The following is a 24,413-nucleotide window of genomic DNA, read 5'->3' on the forward strand; positions in this document are numbered from 1 at the left end:
CTGTCAATGAAGTTATTCTGGATCAGCTGCAATCTGTAAGTACCGATGACGTGGACAGGCTCCTTGGTAGAGTGTGGAAAACAACTTGCCCTCTCAACCCTTGCCCATCATGGCTGGCCGTCCGGGGGGGATGCATTCAGGACGTTCCTTATGGATATCATCAATGTGTCCTTCAGGGAAGGACATATTCCATCTTGTTTGAAGGAAGCGGCTGTTAGGCCGCTTCTGAAAAAAACCTTCCCTTGACCCCCCTGGATATGAATAATTACAGGCCAGTCTCTTTACTACCATTTTTGAGCAAGGTGATCGAGATGGCAGTTGCTCTTCAACTCCAAGCTGTCTTGGATGAAACCGATTATCTAGACCCATTTCAAACTGGCTTCAGGAGGGGCTTTGGGGCTGAGACTGCCATGGTTGCGTCTGAGCATCGACAGGGGCAGTGTGACCCTGTTGGTGCTCCTAGACCTCTCAGTGGCTTTTGACACAATAGATCACGGCATCCTCTTGGACCGCCTGAGGGGGTTAGGTATTGGAGGAACTGCATTGCAGTGGTTCCGGTCCTTCCTCTCGGGCAGATCCCAGAGGGTGCTGCTCGGGGACAGCTGCTCCAGTAAAAGGGAGCTCACCTGTGGGGTTCCACAGGGTGCTATACTGTCCCCAATGTTATTTAACATCTATATGAAGCTGCTGGGTGAGATTATTTGGAGTTATGGAGCTGGGTGTTATCAGTACGCTGATGACACCCAGATCTATTTCTCCGTGTCTCGTTCGTCAGCCTCGAATTCTAATGGCATCTCCTCTCTCAATGAATGTCTCCAAGCAGTAATGGGCTGGATGAGGAAAAACAGATTGAAACTGAATCCGGACAAGATGGAGGTGCTCACGGCAACCAAGAATTGGCTTGCAACCTCCAGTCCTGGATGGGGTCACACTCTCCTTTAGTGACTGTGTTTGCAGTCTGGGGGCGCTCCTTGACTCGTCGCTCCTGATGATAAATCAGGTAAATGCGACAGTCAAGAGCGCCTGTTATCAGCTTCGGCTGATACGCCAACTGCACCCTTTTCTGGAAGTAAGGGATCTCGAGACTGTTGTACACGTGCTGGTAACCTCATGTCTAGATTTCTGTAATGCACTCTACTTGGGGCTACCCTTGTGCTTGATTCAGAAACTGCAATTAGTGCAGAACATGGCGGCCAGAGTAGTGTCAGGAACATCGAAGAGGGACCTTATTACTCCTGTATTAAAGTCTCTCCACTGGCTGACTATTAGTTTCCGGGCCCAGTACAAGGTGTTGGTTATCACCTTTAAAGCCCTAAATGGCTTGGGTCCAAACTATCTCTGGGACCGCCTCCTCCCATATAATCCTCCCCACACACTCCGGTCCTCTGGGAGGAATTTGCTGCAGCCTCAAAGATCTAGGCTTTCGACTACCTCCCAGAGGGCTTTGTCTGTTGTCGCCCCCAGATTATGGAACGACCTGCCAGACGAGATCCGTCAATTGACATCTTTAGACAGCTTTAAAAAAGCTGTCAAGACAGATCTCTTCCGGCAGGCCTTTCCAGGATAGATAACCCCGGCCTCAGGAACACTCCCTGGAAATGCTACCGTAGTTTACTGTTTTATTTGTTTTGTTTTGTTTTGTTCTGTTTTGTTTTTGTCTCGTAATAATGTGTATGTGTTAATGTTGTTTAATTTGTTGGTTTTAATTATAATTGATTTAATAATTTTTTAAGGGGGGAGGGAATTTTGATGCACAATGTATTGTATTTTATTGCTGTTAGGTGCCCCGATTGACCTCAAGGGGCGGGATATAAATAAATTATTATTATTATTATTATTATTATTATTATTATTATCCATCAAATAAATGTGTTTATTAAAAATGTAATTAACAGACTGGCTTCCAGTCCAAATCAGAGGTCCCATTATGGAAATGATTCATGACTGATACCCTGTTGAAATACTTCCCATCGGTGTAATCAGCTCTGAAATAGATGGACTTCAGTACCATATAAGGCCATTTCCTGAATTCTTCCTACTCAAGGGTCAATGCACAGAAAATGTGATGGACATGATTAGATGTTTTGAGTCATGATTCTGTTGACTTGATAGAACCACCATGAAGTATATATAGAGGAGGACTTGAGACATACAAACAGATCTATTAAGACACAGAAGAAAAAAACCAAAATGAAGTGCTTTCTACTAACCATCACACTCTTCGGAGCACTTTCTTGTGCTGTACCTGTACTTCAAGAAGCTGAACAAGTTTCAGAAAAGGACATAGACTTTGCAAAGGTAATGGATGAAGGCAGTGGATGTTGATAGATTCAGGGAAGAACTAGAATGCATCCAGTGGATAATTAGATAGCTAATCAAGAAGTGTATTGGGCAGTCTGATTCTTAGCATGATTCTCTGTGTGATTATGAGTTAGAGCAGGAGTGGTAGTCATGTGTCTCTCCACATGTTTGATAGTAACTCCCAGCATTCCTCACTATGGTTTATACTAGCTAGGGCTACTGGAAGTTGCAACCCAGCAACATCTGAAGGGCTGCATGATGCCCACTTCTGGGCCAAAGAAATCAGAGTTGGGCAAAAATTCCATTTTTGGACTACACCCCCCAGAGTCCCCCAACAGCTATGCTAGTTGGGGAATTCAATTTGTCTCTCTGAATTCTTTTTTTTTTAATCTCATGTTCATTCTAAACATTTTTAAAGCTGCAAGTGCTTTTTTTTTTTTAGATGAACCAAGTAGAACATTCTGTCATCCCATTTCAAGTCTCAATTCCACTACAGGGTTTATGCTTGAAATACGTAGTCACTCCCCATCTTTCTGCTTTCCAAATGTGTTCAGCTGCCAGTCCCATAACACCTAGTCAATATGGCCACTCGCTCACTCTGATTCTGGCTTAGGTTGTAAATGTATGTTGGCTTTATTTTCTGGATCTGTGAAACAGGTGGATTAGATAGATGATTGAGACTTCTGAAAGAGCTAAGTTTTGAAGATTTGGTGTTGGTGTTGGCTGACTTGGTATTAAAATGAATATTATATTATACTACTCTCCTTTATTAAGATGATCCAACTTTGGAGCAAAATGATAGAACAGAAATACAAACACACAAATACAGTCGACCCTTGTTATACACTGGGGTTTGGTTCCAAGATCCCCGTGGATAACAAAATCCATGGAAGCTCAAGTCCCATTAAATATAATGACATAGAAAAATGGTGTCCCTTACAAAAAATGGAAAATCAAGGTTTGATATTAGAAATTTATACTTTTTTTGAACATTTTCAAACCGTGGATGCTTGAATCCGTGTATAAAAAAATCCATGTATAAGAAGGGTCGACTGTAATAGCAATATATGTCAAAACTATGTAAAATATTAACTTCACTCAGCTAAATGCATTTTATTTCCCATCAGAAATACATAGAAAAATACTATTATGAATCAGACCAAGTGCCTGTCTTTGGAACCAGAAGCAGAAGGAATATTCCTACTGAAAAATTACAACAAATGCAGGAATTGTCTGGATTGAAAGTGACAGGCAAACTAGATCCAAACACTTTGGCAGCAATGAAGAAATTGAGATGTGGGGTTCCTGATATAGGAGAATACAGAACTTTCCCCTTTTCTCCAAGATGGGGAAAGAAAAACTTAACATATAGGTAAAAATTTAATACAGTTTCTTGAAATTAAGATGTCACCTGGAGATGGTTGTCATGAGACCTGAAAATGTTTTTATTTTTCATTTTATTAATGTGTAGGCCAAGCCATGTCCTAGAATTAGGAAAAAAAAAACAAGTTATAAAGGAAATGTTATATTTATTTATTTAATAACAAATCCTGAAGCAAGAGTGCACAAATAGAATATAAGATAATGATAATATGATCTGCAATTGCACATTAGAATCTTTACAAAAAGAAAAGAAAAGAATTACCATTGTGAAAGAAACCATTGGTACATTAGGCTGAAAAAGTTGTTGAAAACAGTGCTGTAAAAATTCTATGACATTTTAAGATTCAAACTGCAAAACAATTAGGGCATAATTATTAAAATGTAATTGTTCTAATTGGGTCCCATACTGGTGGGAAAATTAGAGAAAAATTAAAGAAATAAATAAACAGGTGAGACATACCTCTGATGTGGCAGTCCAGGGTAAACAGCAGAACTGAAGACAAAGAAGGAAAATATTATAAGGTATAGTCTTACATGGAGAGTAAGAAGTTTGAAAGCTGTGTGATCCCTTTTACTTCAAATATTCATTTCATGTACTCCCATGCATATCTCAGTATTCAGAACTATACACCACATATGGAGCCTGCAGATGTAGACAATGCAATTGAGAGAGCCTGGAAAATGTGGAGTGATGTGACACCATTGACCTTCACCAGGGTTTATAGTGACTCTGCAGATATAAGGATCTCTTTTGTTACCGGAGGTAAATAAAGCACATTTAAGTGCGGGAGGGGGCCAGGTTTTTCCTAAGGTCCCGGCTGGGAAATTACATGTATTTGTTCTATTCTTTTTTTTAAGACCATGGTGACCATCATTCCTTCAAAGTATATAAACACCTGGCACATGCATTTTCACCTGCATATGGTGGTGAAGTCCATTTTAATGAGGATGTTCTCTGGTCAAAGGATTTGAAAGGTATTTTTCCTTAATATATTCCTTTGTGTATATTATTTGTTAGGGCTGTTAAGAAGTTCTTAACTGCATTGATTGCAAACTATTGGTACAAAAGAACTATTCCAGTCTCAGAATGTTGGTCTGTTAGCAGGTTTTGCTTTGAATTTTGATTTATGCAAAAATAATCTCTAAATGTAGTCTTATGGTCTACTGATATAATATGTATGTATGTATGTATGTATGTACTGGGCACAAAGGACACTTGGGAAACTTATGGCTCTATTGTTGGACTAGACTTCCCATCAGCCCTTACCATTGGCAGATTCTAATGGGAATTCAAGTAGAGGACCACAGGTTACCCACCACTGGAATATAGGCATCTACAGTTATTTATGGGTTTTTTCAGTCTATGAGGCCATGTTTGAGAAGAGTTTATTCCTGACATTTTGCCAGCAGCTGTGGCTGGCATCTTCAGAGAATGCTACATGGAAGAGAATGGAGTATATATACTGTTGGTTGAGAGGAAGCGATTTACTTGTTAATCTGTGTATTGTTCTGTTGTTGAATGGCTAGGGCTCAGGGTGTCTATTTATTTTATGGTCATTGTCTGCTGGGAACCCCCCTTCACCCTGCATTTCCTGAGTCCCGATTTTGCTGTTTTTCAGGACTGGTAGCTAAACTTTGTTTACTTTAAAGGTTTCTTCTTTCATGTTGAAGTTGCCCAGGTGTTCATGGATTTCAATGCCTTTCCTGTGCATTCTGACCTGATAGTTGTTGGCATGGTCCAGAATTTCAGTGTTTTCAAACATAAATTTATGCAAATTCTGATGTATAGTGATGTTCTGATCTTCCCATTACACTTGATGGTGTAGTCTGACCTATTTTGTACTGCAATTTGCAAGGATCACATTCTTCAAGAAAACTGATTCATTGATGTTGGATTTCTTAGGACCTTCCATGGAAAGTAATTTCAGAAGAATTGTTACACTTTGGGATACCCTTGAGGCAGTGGTTTTGGATACCCTTAAGGCAGTCTTAAGAGGGTTCTTCATACAACAAAATATAATATTACAAAAGAAAAGGAAATGCAAAATAGATTTGTTGAACAAATGATAAAAGAAAGAGAAGAGTTTTAAAAGAGAACCCAGAGAATAAGAAACTGGAAGATGAAAATTGGATGAAACTGGAAGATAAAAAATTATTAGAATTAGAGGGAGAAGGGATAAAATTTGGATTGCGTGAATACTTGGCTTATGTCAAAGAAAAGATTAATCAAATGTTCAACAATCACTGTATAAGGAAGACTATTTTGAAAGTATGGGGAAAATATAAAAATAGGATAATCAACAAAATTCCTCTATGGCTATTTCCACCAGAGGCTTTTTATAGGAAAGAAATGGATAGTGAGGATAATTGGTGCAAGTACAAAGATATAGTGGAGAGGCAAAAAAGGAAGATTAAAATAGTAGAACAACAAGTTTTACAAAATAAAAGATTTAAATTGGGATGGTTTCAATACAGACATATTTATAAAAGGGCTATGATGGATATTAAAAATTAGGGGATAGCGGAAGGAAAAACGAAGTTAGAAGGAGTATTACGTGAGAAAAATAAGAAAATGATAGGATTATTATATAAAAATTATTGGAAATTAAAACAGAAGATGAAATAGTCAAGGAGACAATGATAAAATGGGTGAATGATGTGGGACATTCAATTCAAATGGAGCAGTGAGAAAAAGAATGGAATAAACGATTAAAAAATACAGTGTCACAAAGTTTAAAAGAAAATTGGTATACAATGTTCCACAGATGGTACCTATCACCAAATAAACTAGCAAAAAATTTATAAAAATGTAAACAGTAATTGTTGGAAATGTGATGGAGTATCTGGAACTTTTTACTACTGTTGGTAAAAGTGTAGATTGGCTACAAGATATTGGAAACTAATTAGGGAAACAATTAATATCATATTGGATTTAAAATGGAAATGAAGCCTGAAATTTATTTGCTTGGAATCCTGGATGACAAAATAGAGAAAAGATATGGGAGAATTTTATTTTATCTCATTACTGTGGCTAGGATAACTTTTGCCCAAAATTGGAAAAAGAAGATTGGATGTGGAAATTATATGATATTATGGAAACAGATAGACTGACACATCTAATAATAGAAAATACATTAGAAAGATTTTATAGACATTAGGGTCCGATAATAATGTACTGTATATGAGAGAACAAAGAGGAGATTTAGCAGTAATTGGTTTAACAGAATAATGACTAAACTATTAAGGAAAACATAGATTACCGTTTAGGAAATATAAAGTTACAGAAGAAAAAATAAATTAAAGAGAATTTGGGGGAAAAAGGAGGAATTGAAGGGGTGGAATAGGAAAAAAAGTAAAATGAATAATAGAAGTGTAGTAATAAAGAAGATATGAAATAGAGAACTAGAAAAGAGTCATGATATATGTCAAAGTATAGGACAAACTGGAAGTGAGGAAGCTGAAATAAGTTGTTCTCTCTTATTCTCCTGAAAAAAGAAAATGGAAGAGGTGGCAGAAGGATGTTATGCATGTAGATGAGGGTTTGTGTAAGTGTGTAGAGAGTAAGTGTGTAGAGGGCAGAAAGTAGAGGTAAGTAGAGAGGAATGATGAGAAGGGGAGGAGAGTAGTGGAGAAGAAGGGGTAGAGATCTGGAAAGAATGAAGGCTGAGTTAATAGGTAGGAAGATGAAGGATGAAGAGGGAAAGAAATAGGGAAGATAAGGATAAAGGAAGGATGAAGAAAGAAGATGATGGAAGTAAGAAGAAAAGAGGAAGAAGAAGATTAAAAATACAAATGTATGAAGAACTGTTGTTTTATTGGTTGTATGACCCGGAGCAATGGATCCAGCTAAAGGAAAAGAGATTCCACCTCAACATTAGGAAGAACTTCTTGACAGCAAGGGCTCTTCAACAGTGGAACAAACTCCCTCGGAGTGTAGTGGAGTCTCCCTCCTTGGAGGTCTTTAAGCGGAGGCTGGATGGTCATCTGTCAGGGAAGCTTTGACTGAGAGTTCCTGCATGGCAGGGGGTTGGACTGGATGCCCTTGTCGTCTCTTCCAACTCTATGATTCTATGATTCTATGATTTTATTTGCATAATAAAAAAGAAGTATTGATACACTTCCTGTTTCCTTTTAGGAATTAATCTTTTTATTGTTGCTGCACATGAATTTGGCCATTCACTCGGTCTTTATGATTCTGATGTTGTGAATGCTCTGATGTTTTCCTTTTACAAACCTAGTGATCCCCAAAACCTGAGGCTTCATCGTGATGACATTGAAGGCATCCAATATCTTTATGGTAAGTTAGCATTATGGTGCCTAACTGTACCGGGGGACATTTGACATTTGACATTCAAAAAGTATGAAATTCTGTCAGAGCACTCCCTAATTTGATGATCTGACAGAATCCTGTCTTAAATTCAAGGTCCTTTTAGTGTCTTTCTGAATTGTGCTTGTCCTTTAATCACTTTTAATATTTAATTTCTTTTCAAGGAACCCCGGGAGAAGACAGTGGTGAGACAAAAAAACATACACCACCAGTAAATATTTCAGAAGAGGCAACATCAACAGAATTGTGTGACCCTCAGTTGGCCTTTGATGCTGTTGCTAATGTCCGGGGGGAGACCTTATTCTTTAAAGACAGGTATATTATTAGTAGTTCATTGACAGAACCAGTAGCATTACTAGGGCTGGTGTCACCCCAGTGCAGTAACTCATGCTGTCACTCCCAAGCTTGGAGCCACAAGACCAATGGTCCCTCGGGAGTAGATCAGGCCACTATGGAACTGGTATACTAGTTGCCCATGGCTGGTGGACTGAAGCACTTGAAGGAATTGTCCATGTCCCAGAATGTTCTGGTCTATACACCTTATGCACAAGTTATGAAGGGATCCAGGCACCATTCGGCAAAGGGAGACACCTCCAGAGGTTTGCTGTAACATGTCAACAGTGTCCTGACCAGCCTCCTTGCCATCTTTGGGCAATTGGACTGGGTCCTTCCCAAGACCTTCAAACTCTGGGAGTCCTGGTCTACGTGGGGAGAGGTGCATTAGTACACTCCACCCTGTAAAGCAGACTCCCTGCTTTCCTTTCACAGGCAGGCAAAGACATTTTTAAGCAGGCTTTTAATATTTAATATGCAATCATTGACAGGGAAGCCTTTACATGAGATGTGTGTCCTATGTACTTTTTTTTAAAAAAAAAAGTGTTTTTTTTAACTTTTTAATGTAATTGTATACTGTTTTAATGAGATAATTTTAATTCTTTCAAATTTTATTGTTATGTTTTTAACCAGTTTTATCTGTGGGTTCCACTCCAGAAGAAAGGCATCATATAAAACAAACAAACTGGGAAGGGCAAGACTTTAGCCTCTTCTCTTCCCTTCCCGCACTGAGTGCAAGCTACTTTTGCACTTTGAATTGTTTGCTGCAGTTAAAGTAAGCTGAGGAGAATGGGGAAAACTGGGAGGAAGAGAATGAAAGTGACACTTTTTTTAAAAAGGTGGAATATGAAAAGATTAATGAGGACCATCACTGCCAAATAGGGATAGTTGAAAAGTATGAGATCAAAAACCTTTCCCAGTTCACTCATAATACATCTCCCAATCCAGATTCTTTGGCCTCTACTAATCCCTCTGATATTGGAGAGGTATGAGCCTCAGAAGCTGGGATGGGACATCTGAGGTCAGTTTTCCCCACCCTGAGAGGGGACACCTAAACCATCCCATAGTCCCTGGGATGTCATCCTGAATAAAATTTAGGAAAGTACTTTTTTTGGACTGCAATGCTCAGAATCCCTCAGCCAATGGGCCATGGGAGGTGGGTTTTGGGGGGAGTTGTAGTCCAGAAATAATTATTCCAAACTCGACTCCCAAATACTATAGACACATTTTCTTTTACTTATATCCCACTTTTTCTATGAGACGAGGGTTGCCAGAGTTAAATCCATTGCATTCAAACATCACACACAAGAATGTTCCAAAGAAGAATTTTGATTTAGTATAAGCTAAATAAATACTTCTGGTGTCACTTTCCTCCTGCAGCTTCATATGGCGGAAGTTTCCTCAGAAGAAAGTAATTGAAAAATCATCTATTTCCTCCTTCCGGCCAGCTTTGAGAAAGGACATAAATGCTGCCTATGAAATTGAAGAGGAGGATATAGTCTATTTGTTTAAAGGTAAATATTTTTCATCTCATAAATGGCAATTTAGGCCTGATCCAGACGGGTCTATAGGGCACCCTCATCATGTGCTAGGGGTTGGCTGAGGGTGCATCGCCCATATGTGCCTCACCCCTAGCACGTGACGAGGGCGTCAAAATGGCAGCGCCCTGTACAGACAGGTGCTGCCATTTTGATGCGACGGACGCCTAGTGTCTGCACGTCACAGCTTCATTGTGACCTAGTGAGTGTGCCACTGGTGCCACAAAAAGAACTCACTTTTTCTGGTGGTATTTTTGCTCCACGAGGGAGCCGTGCGGTTTGTCCGCTGCGGCTTCCTCACGGAGCAAAACAAAGCGCGGGCAGACCACTCTTTTTGGGCAGTCTGTACCCTGCCTTAATTTGAATTACCAGGTAGGAGGAGAAAATACCCTACTGTTGAATTAAATCAGTTGTGTAAGATGAGGGCCTTTTCCCTGGATGCTCCCATGCTCTGGAAAGTCTTCCTAGGAACATAAGGCCGGCTACGAACTTGCTATCTTTTTGTCTGCAGGTGAAGACCCCTTTTATTATATAAGATTTTAACGGAACTGATTGTTTTATAAGAAAAGAGCTTTTCTTAGTATGTTCCACTACTAAAAGCTTGTTTTGCTTTTAAATCAGTATTTTAAATGTCATGGCCATGAAGACATGGTTAAAGATTCTTTGTGCACAAGAGATTCCATAACTGAAGCCAGTGTTGCTGATGGTTTTCAGCTGTCACTCAGTATGATGTTCTTTATTAAAGTATTAATAAAGTATGTCCTTTATTAATATTTAGTTGCCATTCAGAGCCATAATTGATTTTAAAAAATACAGGTTGGATTCAGATGCAATCATCTTCCACATAGATTCACTGAAACCAATGCAGGCCAAGATACTTAGTCATTCAGTGCCATTCTTTTCCATTGGACTTCTCTCACTATGATCCAATCAAAAGAACAGAGCTTGAAACTGTTGCCGTTTGGGCTACAAATTCCAGGCTGGCCCCAGCCACCATGGTCTGCAATTCTAAAGGAATGTGGAAAGTGTAGTTCAAAACCTCACTTTCCCAATTTCTGCCAAATTAACATGCAGTATGCCACCAATAATCTAATTCTGCCTTATTTGATCTCTGTTCAAAACCCTTTCAATTTTGTTTTAAACCCTTTCTATTTTATTTTATTTTTAAAAACAGGAACTAAGTATTGGGCTACCAGGGCAAATATTATTGAACCAGGTTTCCCAAGAAACATCCACAGGCTCGGTTTCCCAAAAAGTGTTAAGAAAATTGATGCAGCTGTTTATGATGAAACCACAAAGAAAACATACTTCTTTTCAGGTGACAAGTATTGGAGGTAAGAGAAAATGAATGGTTTTATACTATTTTATTACAATTTTACACAATCACATTAGACTAGAGCAGAAGAAAATAACCTTGACTTGTGCCATCTCAAAGACTCACAACTTTACTTGAACAGAAGCATCTGGCATAGTAGGCTGGAATCCAGGAAAACACAGCCTAAACAAACTTTTTTTAGTTTCAAAGTGCCACAATATTTGTTGCTGTTTTTATGTGAAACTGGCTAGCGCTTATGTTTTATTAATAAAATACTGGCAATCAAAATAGAGATTTGGGGGGGGGGGGGTTGTACTTGCTAATTTACCACACAACCTGAAATGAATTGTGGGTATGGTAATACAAATAATTTTTGTTGTATAGGATCCAGTTAAAACTCTTGGTATTAGAATAGTTAGATGCATTTGAGTTAGGGAGGCTTAAGGAAAATGTGGCCAGCTTGTTTCAATAACTGAATACGGTTCATGGTCTATAGTTCCCAAGAGGCGAAGGGCAAATTTAGACCTTCAGTAATCTGATAATCATGATTCTGTAGGACAGTGTTTCCTCCAGTGCTTGATTTATACAAATTTTAAATAATACAAAGGCTGCAGTACTAAACGCAAGGCCCCTGCTGCTTTACACAAAGTTCTAAAAAGGGAAAGATGGACTAAAAAGCATCAACTACCTGGTCCTAGCCTTTTGTACACTAATTGTCGAGACATGTTTGGCCAGGCAGCAAAACATCATGGACTTTTCTTTCAACCGATAAAAGTTGGCCAAAAAATAAATAAATCCCAATTTTGCTTTGTGAATGAGGCGGTTTGTGTTTGTTTTTATGTCACTTTTGATTTCTGTTAGTGCTAACAGTGACACCTGTCACACTAGGAAAAGCACCCTTGCAGCTGCATTAATTCTAAACCCATTTCCTCAGATACAGTGAAACCACAAAGACTATGGAAAGGGGATATCCAAGGCAGATAGAAGCTGACTTCCCAAACATTGGCTCTAAAGTAGATGCTGCCTTTCAACAAGATGGTAAGCATCAGGTGATATTTGGATATTGAAAGCTCATTTTTCATTATGACTGCAATCATGCAAAGGTATGGGATGCATTAGCCCCCCAAAGGAGTATACCTCTTGCTGAACCTGGTCTCATTTGCTCCCATTAAAAAAAAAAACAGCTTTTGCCCTCAAATGTCCTCTGGGATACAAGGGGGCATTTTCACCATGTCTTGGGGCCTTGCTGGGACACTTTAGGTCCAGACAAGGCCTTTTTTAAACAATAGGAAGTGAGTAGAAGTCACTTCCTTTTTTAAAAAAAAGCCTCTGTTGAACCTACATTTGCCCAAGGTGGACCCAAACTATGGTGCAAATGCCCCACACACCCTCTAGAGGGCATTTTGGGACAACAAAAATTGTGGAAAATTTTGTCTGACCCCTGGGGATCTCCAGTTATGGTGGAAATGCCCTATGCACCCCCAGGGGCTTTTGGGAGGCATTTAAAGATGCAAAAAGATATTTGTTGGCCCTCGGGGGTCCTGGGGCCATAAAATGGTGAAGGGTCTGGAAACCATGCCCTATGAGGAAAGACTGGGAAGCTGGGGATGATTAGCCTGGAGAAGAGAAAGTGAAGGGGTGATTCTATGATTCTATGAAATGGTACTATAGAACCGTAGGATCTAAACGCCCAGGCTCCAGCCATGGGATGAGAACGGTCCAAAAGGGGCCAGGAAGGGAACGGAACAAGTGGGGACACATTTTACTGCACACAGAAATCCCTCACTCATTCCATTCCCTTCCCTTTCGTTCCCAATTCATCCCAGAGGAAGTTGTTTTTGAGAACTGTTCAGAACATCAACATCTTCCACTATCATACAGCTCTCACCATCAATAAGTTCTTCCCTCTTTTCCTGTAGTTTGCATCCATTGCTCTATGTCCTAGTCTTTGGAGCATAGTGAGAGCTGAAAGTTTTCTATATCAGTGAAATTCACAGGATTTACCTCTCTTTTTCTTTAGGACACCTGTATTTATTCAATGGCTCAAAGCAATATGAGTTTGACAGCAGAAGCAAAAATTTTCTGGGCAGGAAAAAGGCTAACAATTGGCTTGGCTGCATGACACCTGAGAAGAATTTTAAAAAATAATGAAGAATAATGGCATCTTCATTCAACCAACACATGCCTTTGTTTTCGTTACTGGCATTACTCCAGTCTGTCCTGTGTTTCTGGCTCATGGAAAAAGCAACTGCCATTAATAATGTTTTTATTTGTTTAAATTTATATTTTAACTTATGTTTGTATTTCTCATACCTCACCTTATGGGATGACAAAAGGCTCTAGATGGTTTATATTAATTTACTTACTTATTTGCTACTTTTTATTTATTTATCATTATTATTATTATTATTATTAAATTGAAAGTTCCAGTTGGAAACACATAGATAAGCATTATATATTTAATATAAATATATTAATACAGCATATTAATTGTTAATGTTTTTGCTGTGTTTAAATTAATAAAGTCATTTATTTATTTTTATAATGTTGTTTTTGTTTATTCCTTTGTATGAAAGCATGAGCTCATGGCAGTGTATACTGCTTTGGTTGTTTTTGTAACAGAGAAGCAGAATATATTATTATTATTATTATTATTATTATTATTATTATTATTATTATTATTATTATTGAAAGGAAGGAAAGCCCATGTAATCAAGTTCCCTCATTAGATGATTTAAAAAAAAACCTGAAACAGTGCCAATAACTAAGTGTCTTATTTAGGATACATGTGTGGTTTTGGCCAATTTTCATTATGTCATTGGTCTTCCTCATTCTCTTTCATGTTCGTTTCTCTCAGAAGCATATATACTCTGCACATACACTTGAATCTTGAATTCTCTGTAGGGTTTAAATGAATTAAAATCCATGAAAGATCAAACAACCCTGTTGGTTTTGGAGGTGGCACAAGGCTATATCATTCAACTCACCACACTGGTCAATTTACAATATTTATTCTCCTCTTTGTATGTAAAGCACAGTGAGAATATTATGCTTACTCTAGACAAAAAATCCAACATTGTCTGTCTCAATTCTGATCCTGCTGCCAGTTATTTCATTTGGTAACCCCTAAGCAGAACTGGGAAACTGACACTGCGAACAACACATCCCAGAATCCCCAATGCAGCATGGGCAGTGGGAGCAAACCTGGACTCTCTCTAGAAGCCAAATTGAAAATGTCATACTTTGGCCATAGACAGAGAAGACATGACTTGCTAGAAAATACAATAATGCTTGCTAAGGTAGAAAGCAACAGGAAAAGAGCAAGACTCTTTTACAGATAGACACAATGAAGAAAGCCCCAGCCCTAAGGCTGCAAGACCTGAGCAGGACTGTTAAGTATAGGGAGACTTGGGGGCAGTATAGACGGGTGGCTAGAGGCCGTCCCTGTAAGCCCCACGTCTGTGCTGCACCATCCACATGCTGCAGCACAGACGCACCATCCAAAAGCAGCCACTCTAGGCAGCTCTATTTTTGATGTGTCTGAAGTCGCTTCTGCCCAGAGGTGTATGGACACTCGGATGCCCTTATGTCATGAAGCTGCACCCTGTGTGGATGGGGCTGCAGCCTTGTGACATAAGAGCACTGATACTAGGGCTCGGCAGATGTGGCCGCTGAGCCAAATTGAGCCCTAGAAATGGTGCTATGCAGTGGGGACAGGCTGCTAACCAAACGTCAACCCCCACCTACACACTTGTACTCTTAGAGAAAAACACTCCACCTCCTTTTTTCTGTTAAAAGTTGGATCCCACACTTGAGACATGACTTAAGATGTGACTTGAAAGTACTTTGCAAGGACTAGAGACTTGACTTGAGACATGAATGTAGAGACTTGAGAGTTGACTTGAGGCTTGGCCTAAAAGACCTGAATATATCACTGCCCACAGGAGGTTGGTCTAGTAGAACAAATGGGACATTTAGTGAACATTGCGCTGGCCTCTAAGGAGGAGAACAACCAGGTTCAGCTCCACAGTGCTTTGGTCCAATAACTGGTCATACATAAACCTTTCATGTTCCAACTGCCACAGCACTGGTCTCTGAGGGGAAAGGAGCAGCCATCATGTACTGGATTTAGAAGCTGATTGCACATGGTTTTTCCCCGTTATGGGAACAGGCAGAGGACACTCGGGGCCACACGTGACCATGAAAAAACAGATTTTACTGCACACCAAAGTGTCCTCAAAATGGCCCCATTCCATTCACTGGCCCCAAGCCATCCCCATTCAGTGCTGAGGTGCGCCATTTTACTCGGCCGGAAGACTTCCAACCTGAACATTTAACACCCCTCAGCACTGAATGGGGACAGCTTGGGGCTGGGGAATGAAAAGGAGCCATTTTGAGGACACTTTGGAGTGCAGTAAAATCCGTTTTTTCTCAGTCACGCGCAGCCCTGAGTTTCCCATTCCCATTCCCATAACGGGGAAAGAAATATGTGCGATAAACTTCTTAATCTTAATCCTCACTTGCCTTTCCTTTATGTGTCCTGCCTTATTTATATGGTAAACCTGACGGCAGGGAATCATCAAATTTAAGCTTTGTAAGCTGCCCCAGGAGAGTTTTTGGCTGAAGAGTGTCAATCTAATCCAACCAACCTCTTCTGCCTGCCTCCCTCTTTACTCACAACCAGACTCTGCTTTATCAACTTATTTTGCTTACTGAGATTTGCGTTTTCTCTTCTTTGCGTCTGTTTGAATTATAGCACTGCTAGGAATGTGTTCATATCTAATCAAGGTGGTGGAAGACACCCAAGTTCCATTTCAGAGATGAGAGATAAGCATCAAAAGAAACGAAAGAAGCACTTAGCCCTGAAGCATTCTCATTCCCTGCAGAGGAGGAGTGTTTTTGGCAGACTCTTACCTTCAGGAATCATGGATCATGACCTCCTGGCTCATGTAATTAAGGGTTGTTAGATCATCATTACCAGGGCCGGCCCTGTTATTAGGTAGAGTGAGGCAACTGCCTTAGGCAGCAAATTTTGGATGCCATGAAAAGGCAGCAACTAGTTAGTTGCGTAATTGGTAGCAATTGTATTTTTTTTAATTTTTCTTTTTTTTTTTAATACTGGGGTGGGGAGGAGTGCTTTTTGAATTTTTGGCCTCATGCACAAAAATAACTTCCTTAGCTTTGGGTACTATCCTCTTTCACTCAGGTGGATAGAGCGTGTCATTTGTTATTTCTTCTCAGGCAACAAAATGTCTTGGGCCAGCCCTAATCATTACTCATCTAGCTTCTCTTTTGTTGTGTGGTGAACTTTATTGAGCGATCCACATTTCTGTGTTTATTTTGAGTGTTGCAGTTGCAAAACACGACTACTGCTAACTTGGAAATTGCTCCTGGTAGATGCACATTGTACTCAAGTTTGCCAGAGTACATCTTTCCCTTGAGGCTATTATATGTGATGTGGTGTATATGATTACACTGTATTTTACAAAGAAAATAAAAAAGAAATCTGTCTTACTATACTCTTTAATTCTTCACAATACAAATGAACAACGGAAATGAAATTGAGGAGTCCATTGCCCTCCAGATGTTGTTGGATGGCAACTCCCATCAGCCCCCCCCCCCCTTGGCAATGCTGGTAGGACCAGTAGGAGCTGCAGTCCAGCAACATCTGAAAGACCACAAGTGGCTTATCAGAGTGATACCACCTGGCTGATGGAACATCCACCCACCAGTTCACTGCAGCTGCAGCTGCATTGCAGAAATAATCCAGTGTGACATGACCAACAGCCATGGCTCAATCCTCTTTGTCTAGCTATCGTCCGATTTCTTTTCTTCCCTTTCTTTCTAAGGTTTTGGAACGGGTTGTTTATTCTCGCTGTCTCAAGTTTCTTGAAGCCAACTCCATTCTTGATCCCTTTCAGTCTGGTTTCCACCCACGGCATTCTACAGAGACAGCTCTCACTAAGATCTCGAATGACCTTTTACAGGCCAAAGCTAATGACCTTTACTCTGTTCTCATCCTTCTTGATCTGTCTGCAGCCTTTGACACTGTTGATCACTGTCTTCTAGTTGATATACTCTCTGACCTTGGGTTCTCAGACTCTGTTCTCGACTGGTTTAGATCTCATTTCTGGCAGATCTTTTGCAGTGGTTGCAGGCAGTCAGACTTCATCTCCTGTTCCCTTATCTGTTGGAGTTCCCCAGGGCTCTGTTATGGGTCCCCTTCTGTTTTCTCTCTACATACTGTCCTTAGGTAAACTCATTAGCTCTTTTGGTTTTTCCTACCATCTGTATGCCGATGACACTCAGCTGTATCTTTCCACCCCTGACCTTTCTCCAAGGCTTGAACAGCAAGTTTCGTCTTGTCTCACAGCTGTCTCGCAGTGGATGCACCATCGGCGTTTGAAGCTCAACATGTCCAAGACGGAGCTTCTTGTCTTTCCTCCTAAGTCCACCCTTCAACACTCCTTTTCTGTCTCTGTGGACAACATTTCTATTCAACCAGTCCAGCAAGCCCGCAGTCTTGGTTTTATCTTTGATTCTTCTCTGTCGTGTATCCCTCAGATCCAGACCACAGCCAAGGCTTGCAGATTCTTTTTATACAATATTGCCAAAATCCGACTATTTCTCTCCGCCTCTACTGCCAAGATCCTGGTCCGTGCCCTAGTGATCTCACGACTTGATTACTGTAACGTCCTCCTGACTGGGCTTCCTCTTTCTCACCTCCATCCTTTAATTTCTGACCAGCATTCAGCTGCACGCATTATCACATCCGCCCACCACTCTGACCATATCTCTCCTGTGTTGGCATCCCTTCACTGGCTCCCCTCCCTTTCCACATTCAGTATAAGCTCTTGCTGTCGACATTTAAAGCCCTCCATGGACTGGCCCCTCCTTACTTATCTGACCTTCTTTCTCCTCACTTTCCCACTAGGGCCCTCCATTCTGGTAGTCAAGGTCTGCTGTCCCAGCCCAGGATTTCCTCTGCCCCATCTTGGATTCGCCCCTTTTCACTTGCTGCCCCTCACTCCTGGAACCTTCTTCCCCCACAAGCAAGAGCCATCACTTATTTAACCAGCTTCAAAATGGAGTTGAAGACCATCCTGTTCAGAGAAGCTTTCCCAGGCATTGCATAACTGTCACTTGCTATTTGATGTTCTTTTGTTGCCTGTTTTATTGAATCATTTCATGTATTGCTATGTATTTTATATGTATTATCCTACTAGTGAGGCAGGCTAACTCCAATAGGCCTCCCTGGAAGAAGATTAACCATCCATTATGAAGCCAAGCCCTCCCTCCAGTCCACCTGCCTTGGTCCAGGCCTTGGAGGTAGAGAGGAACTGCTGGACCTCATCCCCTTCCCCTCCACCACTCCCTTCTCCTTTTGTGTCATGTCTTTTTAGATTGTAAGCCTGAGGGCAGGGAACTGTCCAATTAAAAAGACTGTATGTACAGAGCTGTGTAAATTTACAGCGCTTTATAAATAAAGGTTAATAATAATAATAATAATAATAATGCTGTGGAATTCTGGGAAATGTAGTTTGTTGTGGCACCAGAGCTCTCTGACAGAGGCTAAACATCTCACAAAACTACAATTCCCAGAATTCCATAGCATATTTTTTATGCTTTTAATTTTTTTTAAAACAAAAATATTGTTAGCCACCCTGAGTGCCAGTTTCGGGGAAAGGGTGGGATAACAACAACAACAACAACAATAGAGCCATTGGCAATTAAAGTGGTCTCAATCTGCATTATTTCTGCAGTGCCAATGCAGCCAGTTTCATCTTTTCCATCATGACAACCTTTACACAAGCACAAGTAATTCATAAGTAATGCAGGTTTATTTTTTCCAGAGAAGAATAAGTTTTTTCCCCCCTCTCTGCTAGACACCGTGTTTGTGGCACCGTGCACCAACCACACAGTCCCTAACCCTAGTACATGCAGGCGGCATTCTGACGGCAGCCTCTCGTCCACACGGGGGCCGCCATATTTACGTAACTGATGCTCAGCATCCGCACGTCACTGCGCTTCACTTACATCACGGGTGCGCCATTGGTGCACTCATGACGTCCGCCCAGTGGTGCAAAAAGAACCCAATTTTTCCAGGTTCTCTACTCTGGATGGACTCCGCACAGTTTGGCAGCTGCAGTGTCCCTCCAGATGGAAATAGGCCACCGGCAGGCTGCCCTTTTGACGTGGTCTGTCCAGCGCCACCATTTCTTAGGATTTTTTCTCTCTGTGTATGGTTCCCCATTCCCAGAAAAAATAGTGGGTTTGTTTTTGTTTTTGTTTTTTGTTTTTCCTCTCCACAGAATAATTCCTCTGTAAAACTTTGGGACATTTGAATACAGGGATAATACTGCAGAGGCATGTTCATTTTCTCTCAAAGCATGGATAAAAACTACTGTAAGGACAAAACAGTTGAGGATTTACATTTTTGCTACACATGCAATATACAATCAAACAGTGGATAAATAACTAAATGGCGGCTTTAAGGATGCTTATTTTATATCACTGAAGACTATATTCCACTGCTGAGTGGTTATATTTAACAATATTAACTCTATGAAGATGTGGCAATGGAATAGAGATGAGGACAAAAGCATAAAACTAGTGTCTGTTGTTCACAAAAGAATCTATTTGACCACCACCTGGTCTTGTAAGAGAGGAAAAATATGTGGGTGATAGACTAGTGATTCCACTTTAACTACCATGGCTGTGTGCTATTGAATCCTGGGGTTGTAGTTTGGTGAACCACTAGAACTGTCTGGCAGAGAATTCTAAATATCCTTCCCCAAACTGTAAAGGAGAAGGAGGAATGTCCCCAAATTGGATAGACATATGGATATAAATGGTGCCAAAAGCAACATTTGAGGCATAAATGGTGCCAAAGGTTGCCCATGGATGGCAGATCCTGGATCCAGCCCTATCTTTTTAATGCAATATTAAAACTAGTCAGGCCATGTGTTCAAGAAGATGGTTGACTCCATATACAAACAAGAAGCATCCTGCCTCATATGGTCTTTTTAACTATGTGCCAGAAAATGGGGTACATACTTTCCCCTCCGCTCCTATCCTGTGTGAGATTAGAAGTAGATAAACTCAGATTGACTGACCTCGGGGTTTGGCAAAGGAGCAAACACTGATGGGAGGTGCCAATCATTCTGAAGAAAACAGAGATCATTGAGGGCATTGCCAAACTGGTACAAGATTTGTTTCCCTTTAGGAGGCTCATGGCATTACTCTACTCAAAGAAGTTTATTATTTAACATATTTTTTCTGTTTTCTTTTGTATTCAGTACCCTCTCTTAATTGGAGACTGTAAACTGTAGCTTACTTAGTTTGAGTGTAAATCCAGCTCCAAAGCTCCTTCTCTGAATTTCCAGAATGATAACATTACATGTATTTCTCGCAATGGCTTCAAAATGATTCGCCAACACTAAACATAATAATAATAATAATAATAATAATAATAATAATAATAATAATAATACGTTTTATTTATAAACCACTTTTCCGCAGTGATCAAAGCGGTGTACAGATAGAAATTGCATAATGAATTGATCCCATACACACTAACATAAATATTCAATATAATAATAATGGACTCTGTATTTGCTACAAAGCCAAAACAAGTCTACTGAGAAGCATGAGAGAAAGACCAGTACACTCAGGGAATTGCAAGTTTGGTAGAAGTTGCTCTATTACTCCTATCAGCTAAAAATTTGTCCTAACTGCACATACAAAAGGATACCCGAACCACTACAAAAAAAGACACCTGAACCACCACTGCATCAGGAGATGTAGTGATGAGATGCAGATATGATAGTCCACCTCCTGGCTTCCTCCAGTTTGAGAACTCCAGGACTATTCCTAGAGTGAGCTGAGCACCAAACAAGAACCCAACTATGTATCTATAGATGACACAGTGACAGTCATCAAAGGGAACTCCAGGGTCCTGTTGAGACCCTTCCAGATTGATGTCATTACTCTGCATTCAGCTATGGCAAAATAGCTGGATGTTTGTTTGCTGGTCTCCCAGCTTTTCACCACCCAGGGAATGGCTGGGATCAGTGAGCAAAGGTGGGTTTGGTGGAATTTTGGTCATTGTGCAGTCAGTAATGAATTCCAACCTCCACAATGACCCCCCTAGAGTTTAAAGACACAGCCATGTTAGTCTGGAAAATCAATATGCAAAGGAGTCTTGCATCACATTTGAAAGTAACTGAAAGACATGAGTTAGTAGCATGAGCAAATGTAGACTTGACCCTACTTCCTCCACATGCATCTGAGGAAGTAGGCTCAAGTCTAAGAAAGCTCATGCTACTAACTTCTGTCTTTCAGTTAATCTCGAAGGTGCTGCAAGATTCTTTTCCATACTTAAGCCCTTGTGGTTCATCAACATAATGCCAGCCATGGTGGTTAGGGTCCACCTTTCCCCCATTAACCTCTACTAAACCCTTCCCCTGCAAAATCAGCCATATTTTCCACTGGCAGTGACAATATAGGTAATGGAGAAAATGGCCAGCTGTCACTTCACAATTGCCCACTCCAGGATAATGTGTGTGTATGAGTGTGTGTGTGTGTGTGCGTGCGCGCATGTGCGCGCGCACACACACGCACCTTCAAACCATCTGTGAACTTATGGTGATACCATGAATTTAACAGAGAAGATTATCGCACTGGGTTCTGAGAACGTTCTCATCACGTGATGAGAACGGAACGCATTTGAGTATACCGCACGTATGTGTTCCAATCGGGTTCTCAGAACGTTTAAATGTGTTCCAAATGTGTTCCAGGAGGGTACAGATTGAATGTGTTCCCAGCGAGCTGAAACGTGATGAGAACGTTCCAACAGAAGTCTGTGCGGTATTCTTATCCGTTCTCAAATCCGTGCTCTCATTCCTCCGTCTCCTGATTGGCTGAAAGAATGACAGGCAGGGAGGCAGGGAGACAGGGAGGCAGGCAGGCGAGCGACTGCAGTGAGGGAAGGTGTGTGTGTGTGTGTGTGAGAGAGAGAGAGAGCGAGAGAGAGGGGGGGAGAAGGTGGGAGGGAAGGAAGGAAAAAGGGAGGAAAGGTGGGACAAGGAAGAGAAGAGGAAAGCAGGGAAAGAGAGAGAAAGAGAGAGGGAAAGAAGAGACCAGAGCAGAGAGCAAGAGGGAGAAGGTCTGGCTGCTTCTGCGGGGGGCCTCTAGTGTCATGTCCAGTGGGGCTCCTGTGCTGTCACAATGCAGGAGGCAGGGATGCCCAGGATCTTCTCCTCCTTCCCTCCAGGAGGGAACCCACAAAAGCTCCTCTGTTTGGAGCACCACAGAAAAGCAAGCAAACAACTCCCAGAATTCCATAGCAAAGAGCCAGACAAGAGTTAAAGCGGGGAGGGAAGCTCACAACCTGAAGGCACACATTACATGCACACACACAGGAGCAAAAGGGTGTCAAGCTGCCAAAAAGGGGAAATGGGATGACAGCAGAGGACTCTTCTTTTCTAACCGGTTTAAAGAGCTGCAATGTCTGCCGGGGCTCTGCCCTTGGTCCAGTCCCCTCCCTTTCCCTCTGCTTGAAGGGACCTCCGTGGAGCTCCCTTAAAACCCAGGCTGCCAAGGAGGGGACTCTGCCCTTGGCCCATCAAGTTACATAGGTTTTATCCTATTTTCTTCAAACATATGCCAGCATATGAAGCCCCAACATTTTATAGGGACTTGCCTTCCTTCCCTCCCAAGAGAATCCTCGGACTCCCTTCGGAGGGAAGACAAGCTGGGGGGGGGGGGGCGGCCAGAGTCCCTAGGCTTACTGAAATCCCCCACCTCCCTTCCTCTTTGGGTCTGCATCTGGGAGAGATTTTAAACTCCGTTTTTGGATTGATTCCTATGGGGAAAGAGGGGAGAGAGAGAGATGGCAGGACATCCCCATAGCCAAGCAACCTCTGCCTCCCCAGATGAAGACCCATAGGGCTCACTGCTCTTTTTAAACTCCGTTTTTGGATTGATTCCTATGGGGAAAGAGGGGAGAGAGAGAGATGGCAGGACATCCCCATAGCCAAGCAACCTCTGCCTCCCCAGATGAAGACCCATAGGGCTCACTGCTCCTTTTAAACTTTGTTTTTGGATTGATTCCTATGGGTAAGGGAGGTGAGGGATTTCAGTAAGCCGAGGGACTCAGGAGAGGCGAGCTCCATGGCCCAAGCCTCCCTTTTTCTTCTTTCCTGGGAGCAGCGCCTCTCCCGAGCTGTCCAACCACTGAGTGGCGACGTCATCAGAACACAGCCCACAAAACATAATACAGCAAACCGTTCTGAGAACAGTTTCAAGAAAAAGGAAGCGCTGTGCGGTAAAATGCATTCCAATCACGTTTTGATCACGTTCCAGTTTACTCAATGCGGTAATATCCGTTCCAGGAACGTTCTCATCACGTTACGTGCAGAACGTTTTGAAAACGATATGCGGTAATCTCCAGAGTTTTTAAACGTAAGGAATATTCCGAGTTGGTTTCTCCAGTTGATGATACCTATAGATACCCTTTTTTCCTCAATGGAGAGAAGTCAGGATATAAATGTAACTTAAAAACTCATTAAAAAGTGTCACCTTCCATGCAATCAAGATTGTCACTTGATCAGGGATCCAGACTGTATGGAATGCCTATGTAACTTCACCTTTCCATACAAATATATACAAAGTTGTATTTGGGAGCAAACCCAAAGGCACAAACTGTAAAGTGAGCTTGTTGTCCTTAACTGTAACAAGAGCATAATAGACTATATGAAGATTATGAATGGCAACCATGAAATTATATGATGCAATCAGTTTCTGAGTAAGAAAACGGTCATGTCATCGAATGTCTCTCTGAGGGAAATGTCCTCAAAATAAATCATTTAATGAAATGTCATTTTGTTAACCACAAATTCCTCTTTTTCACATGAGTACATGGAGATGGGATATGGGCAAGAAAGAGATGATGTGATGAAAACCACTTCAACTCCGGAAAATCAACTTAGTTATCCAAGCTAACTAAAGTTCTGAATTTGTTTCAAGAACAAATCTCTCTGTCACTCTTTACATTCACATGAACATTTATACCTTGCCTTTTCTCAAAATACCCAAGGCAGCTAACAACATAGCTTAAAACAATAACTTAATTAACTGTTATTTTTATTACATTAGTGATGAATATAACAAAGCAGCCATAAATCACTAAAAACAGCAGAGAGAAAGAAACTAA

The 24,413-nt window shown here is 41.0% G+C and overlaps 1 protein-coding gene across 1 annotated transcript; it reads left to right on the top strand.

Moving 5' to 3' along the window:
• The first annotated feature begins 2,190 nt into the window (after window positions 1-2,190).
• Window positions 2,191-13,345, top strand: LOC149320005 (interstitial collagenase-like). The gene is made up of 10 exons (XM_089508473.1): window positions 2,191-2,298; window positions 3,429-3,673; window positions 4,299-4,447; window positions 4,543-4,659; window positions 7,820-7,981; window positions 8,176-8,326; window positions 9,725-9,858; window positions 11,057-11,216; window positions 12,132-12,235; window positions 13,218-13,345. The coding sequence occupies exons 1-10, from the start codon at window positions 2,191-2,193 to the stop codon at window positions 13,343-13,345; spliced, it is 1,458 nt and encodes a 485-aa protein (XP_089364599.1).
• The last annotated feature ends 11,068 nt before the right edge of the window (window positions 13,346-24,413 follow it).

This window comes from Sceloporus occidentalis, unplaced genomic scaffold, assembly GCF_023333645.1.
Source record: "Sceloporus occidentalis isolate IW3139 unplaced genomic scaffold, rSceOcc1.0.p SCAF_2, whole genome shotgun sequence".
In the NCBI taxonomy this organism is placed as follows: Eukaryota; Metazoa; Chordata; class Lepidosauria; order Squamata; family Phrynosomatidae; genus Sceloporus; species Sceloporus occidentalis.

What these genes read in the sequence shown, in the direction of transcription:
- LOC149320005 (XM_089508473.1), top strand. Translation starts at nt 2,191, where the DNA reads ATGAAGTGCTTTCTACTAACCATCACACTCTTCGGAGCACTTTCTTGT. An exon ending in GATCTCTTTTGTTACCGGAG is followed by an intron (nt 4,448 to 4,542) that starts GTAAATAAAGCA and finishes CTTTTTTTTAAG; the next exon opens with ACCATGGTGACCATCATTCC. An exon ending in AGGCATCCAATATCTTTATG is followed by an intron (nt 7,982 to 8,175) that starts GTAAGTTAGCAT and finishes TTTCTTTTCAAG; the next exon opens with GAACCCCGGGAGAAGACAGT.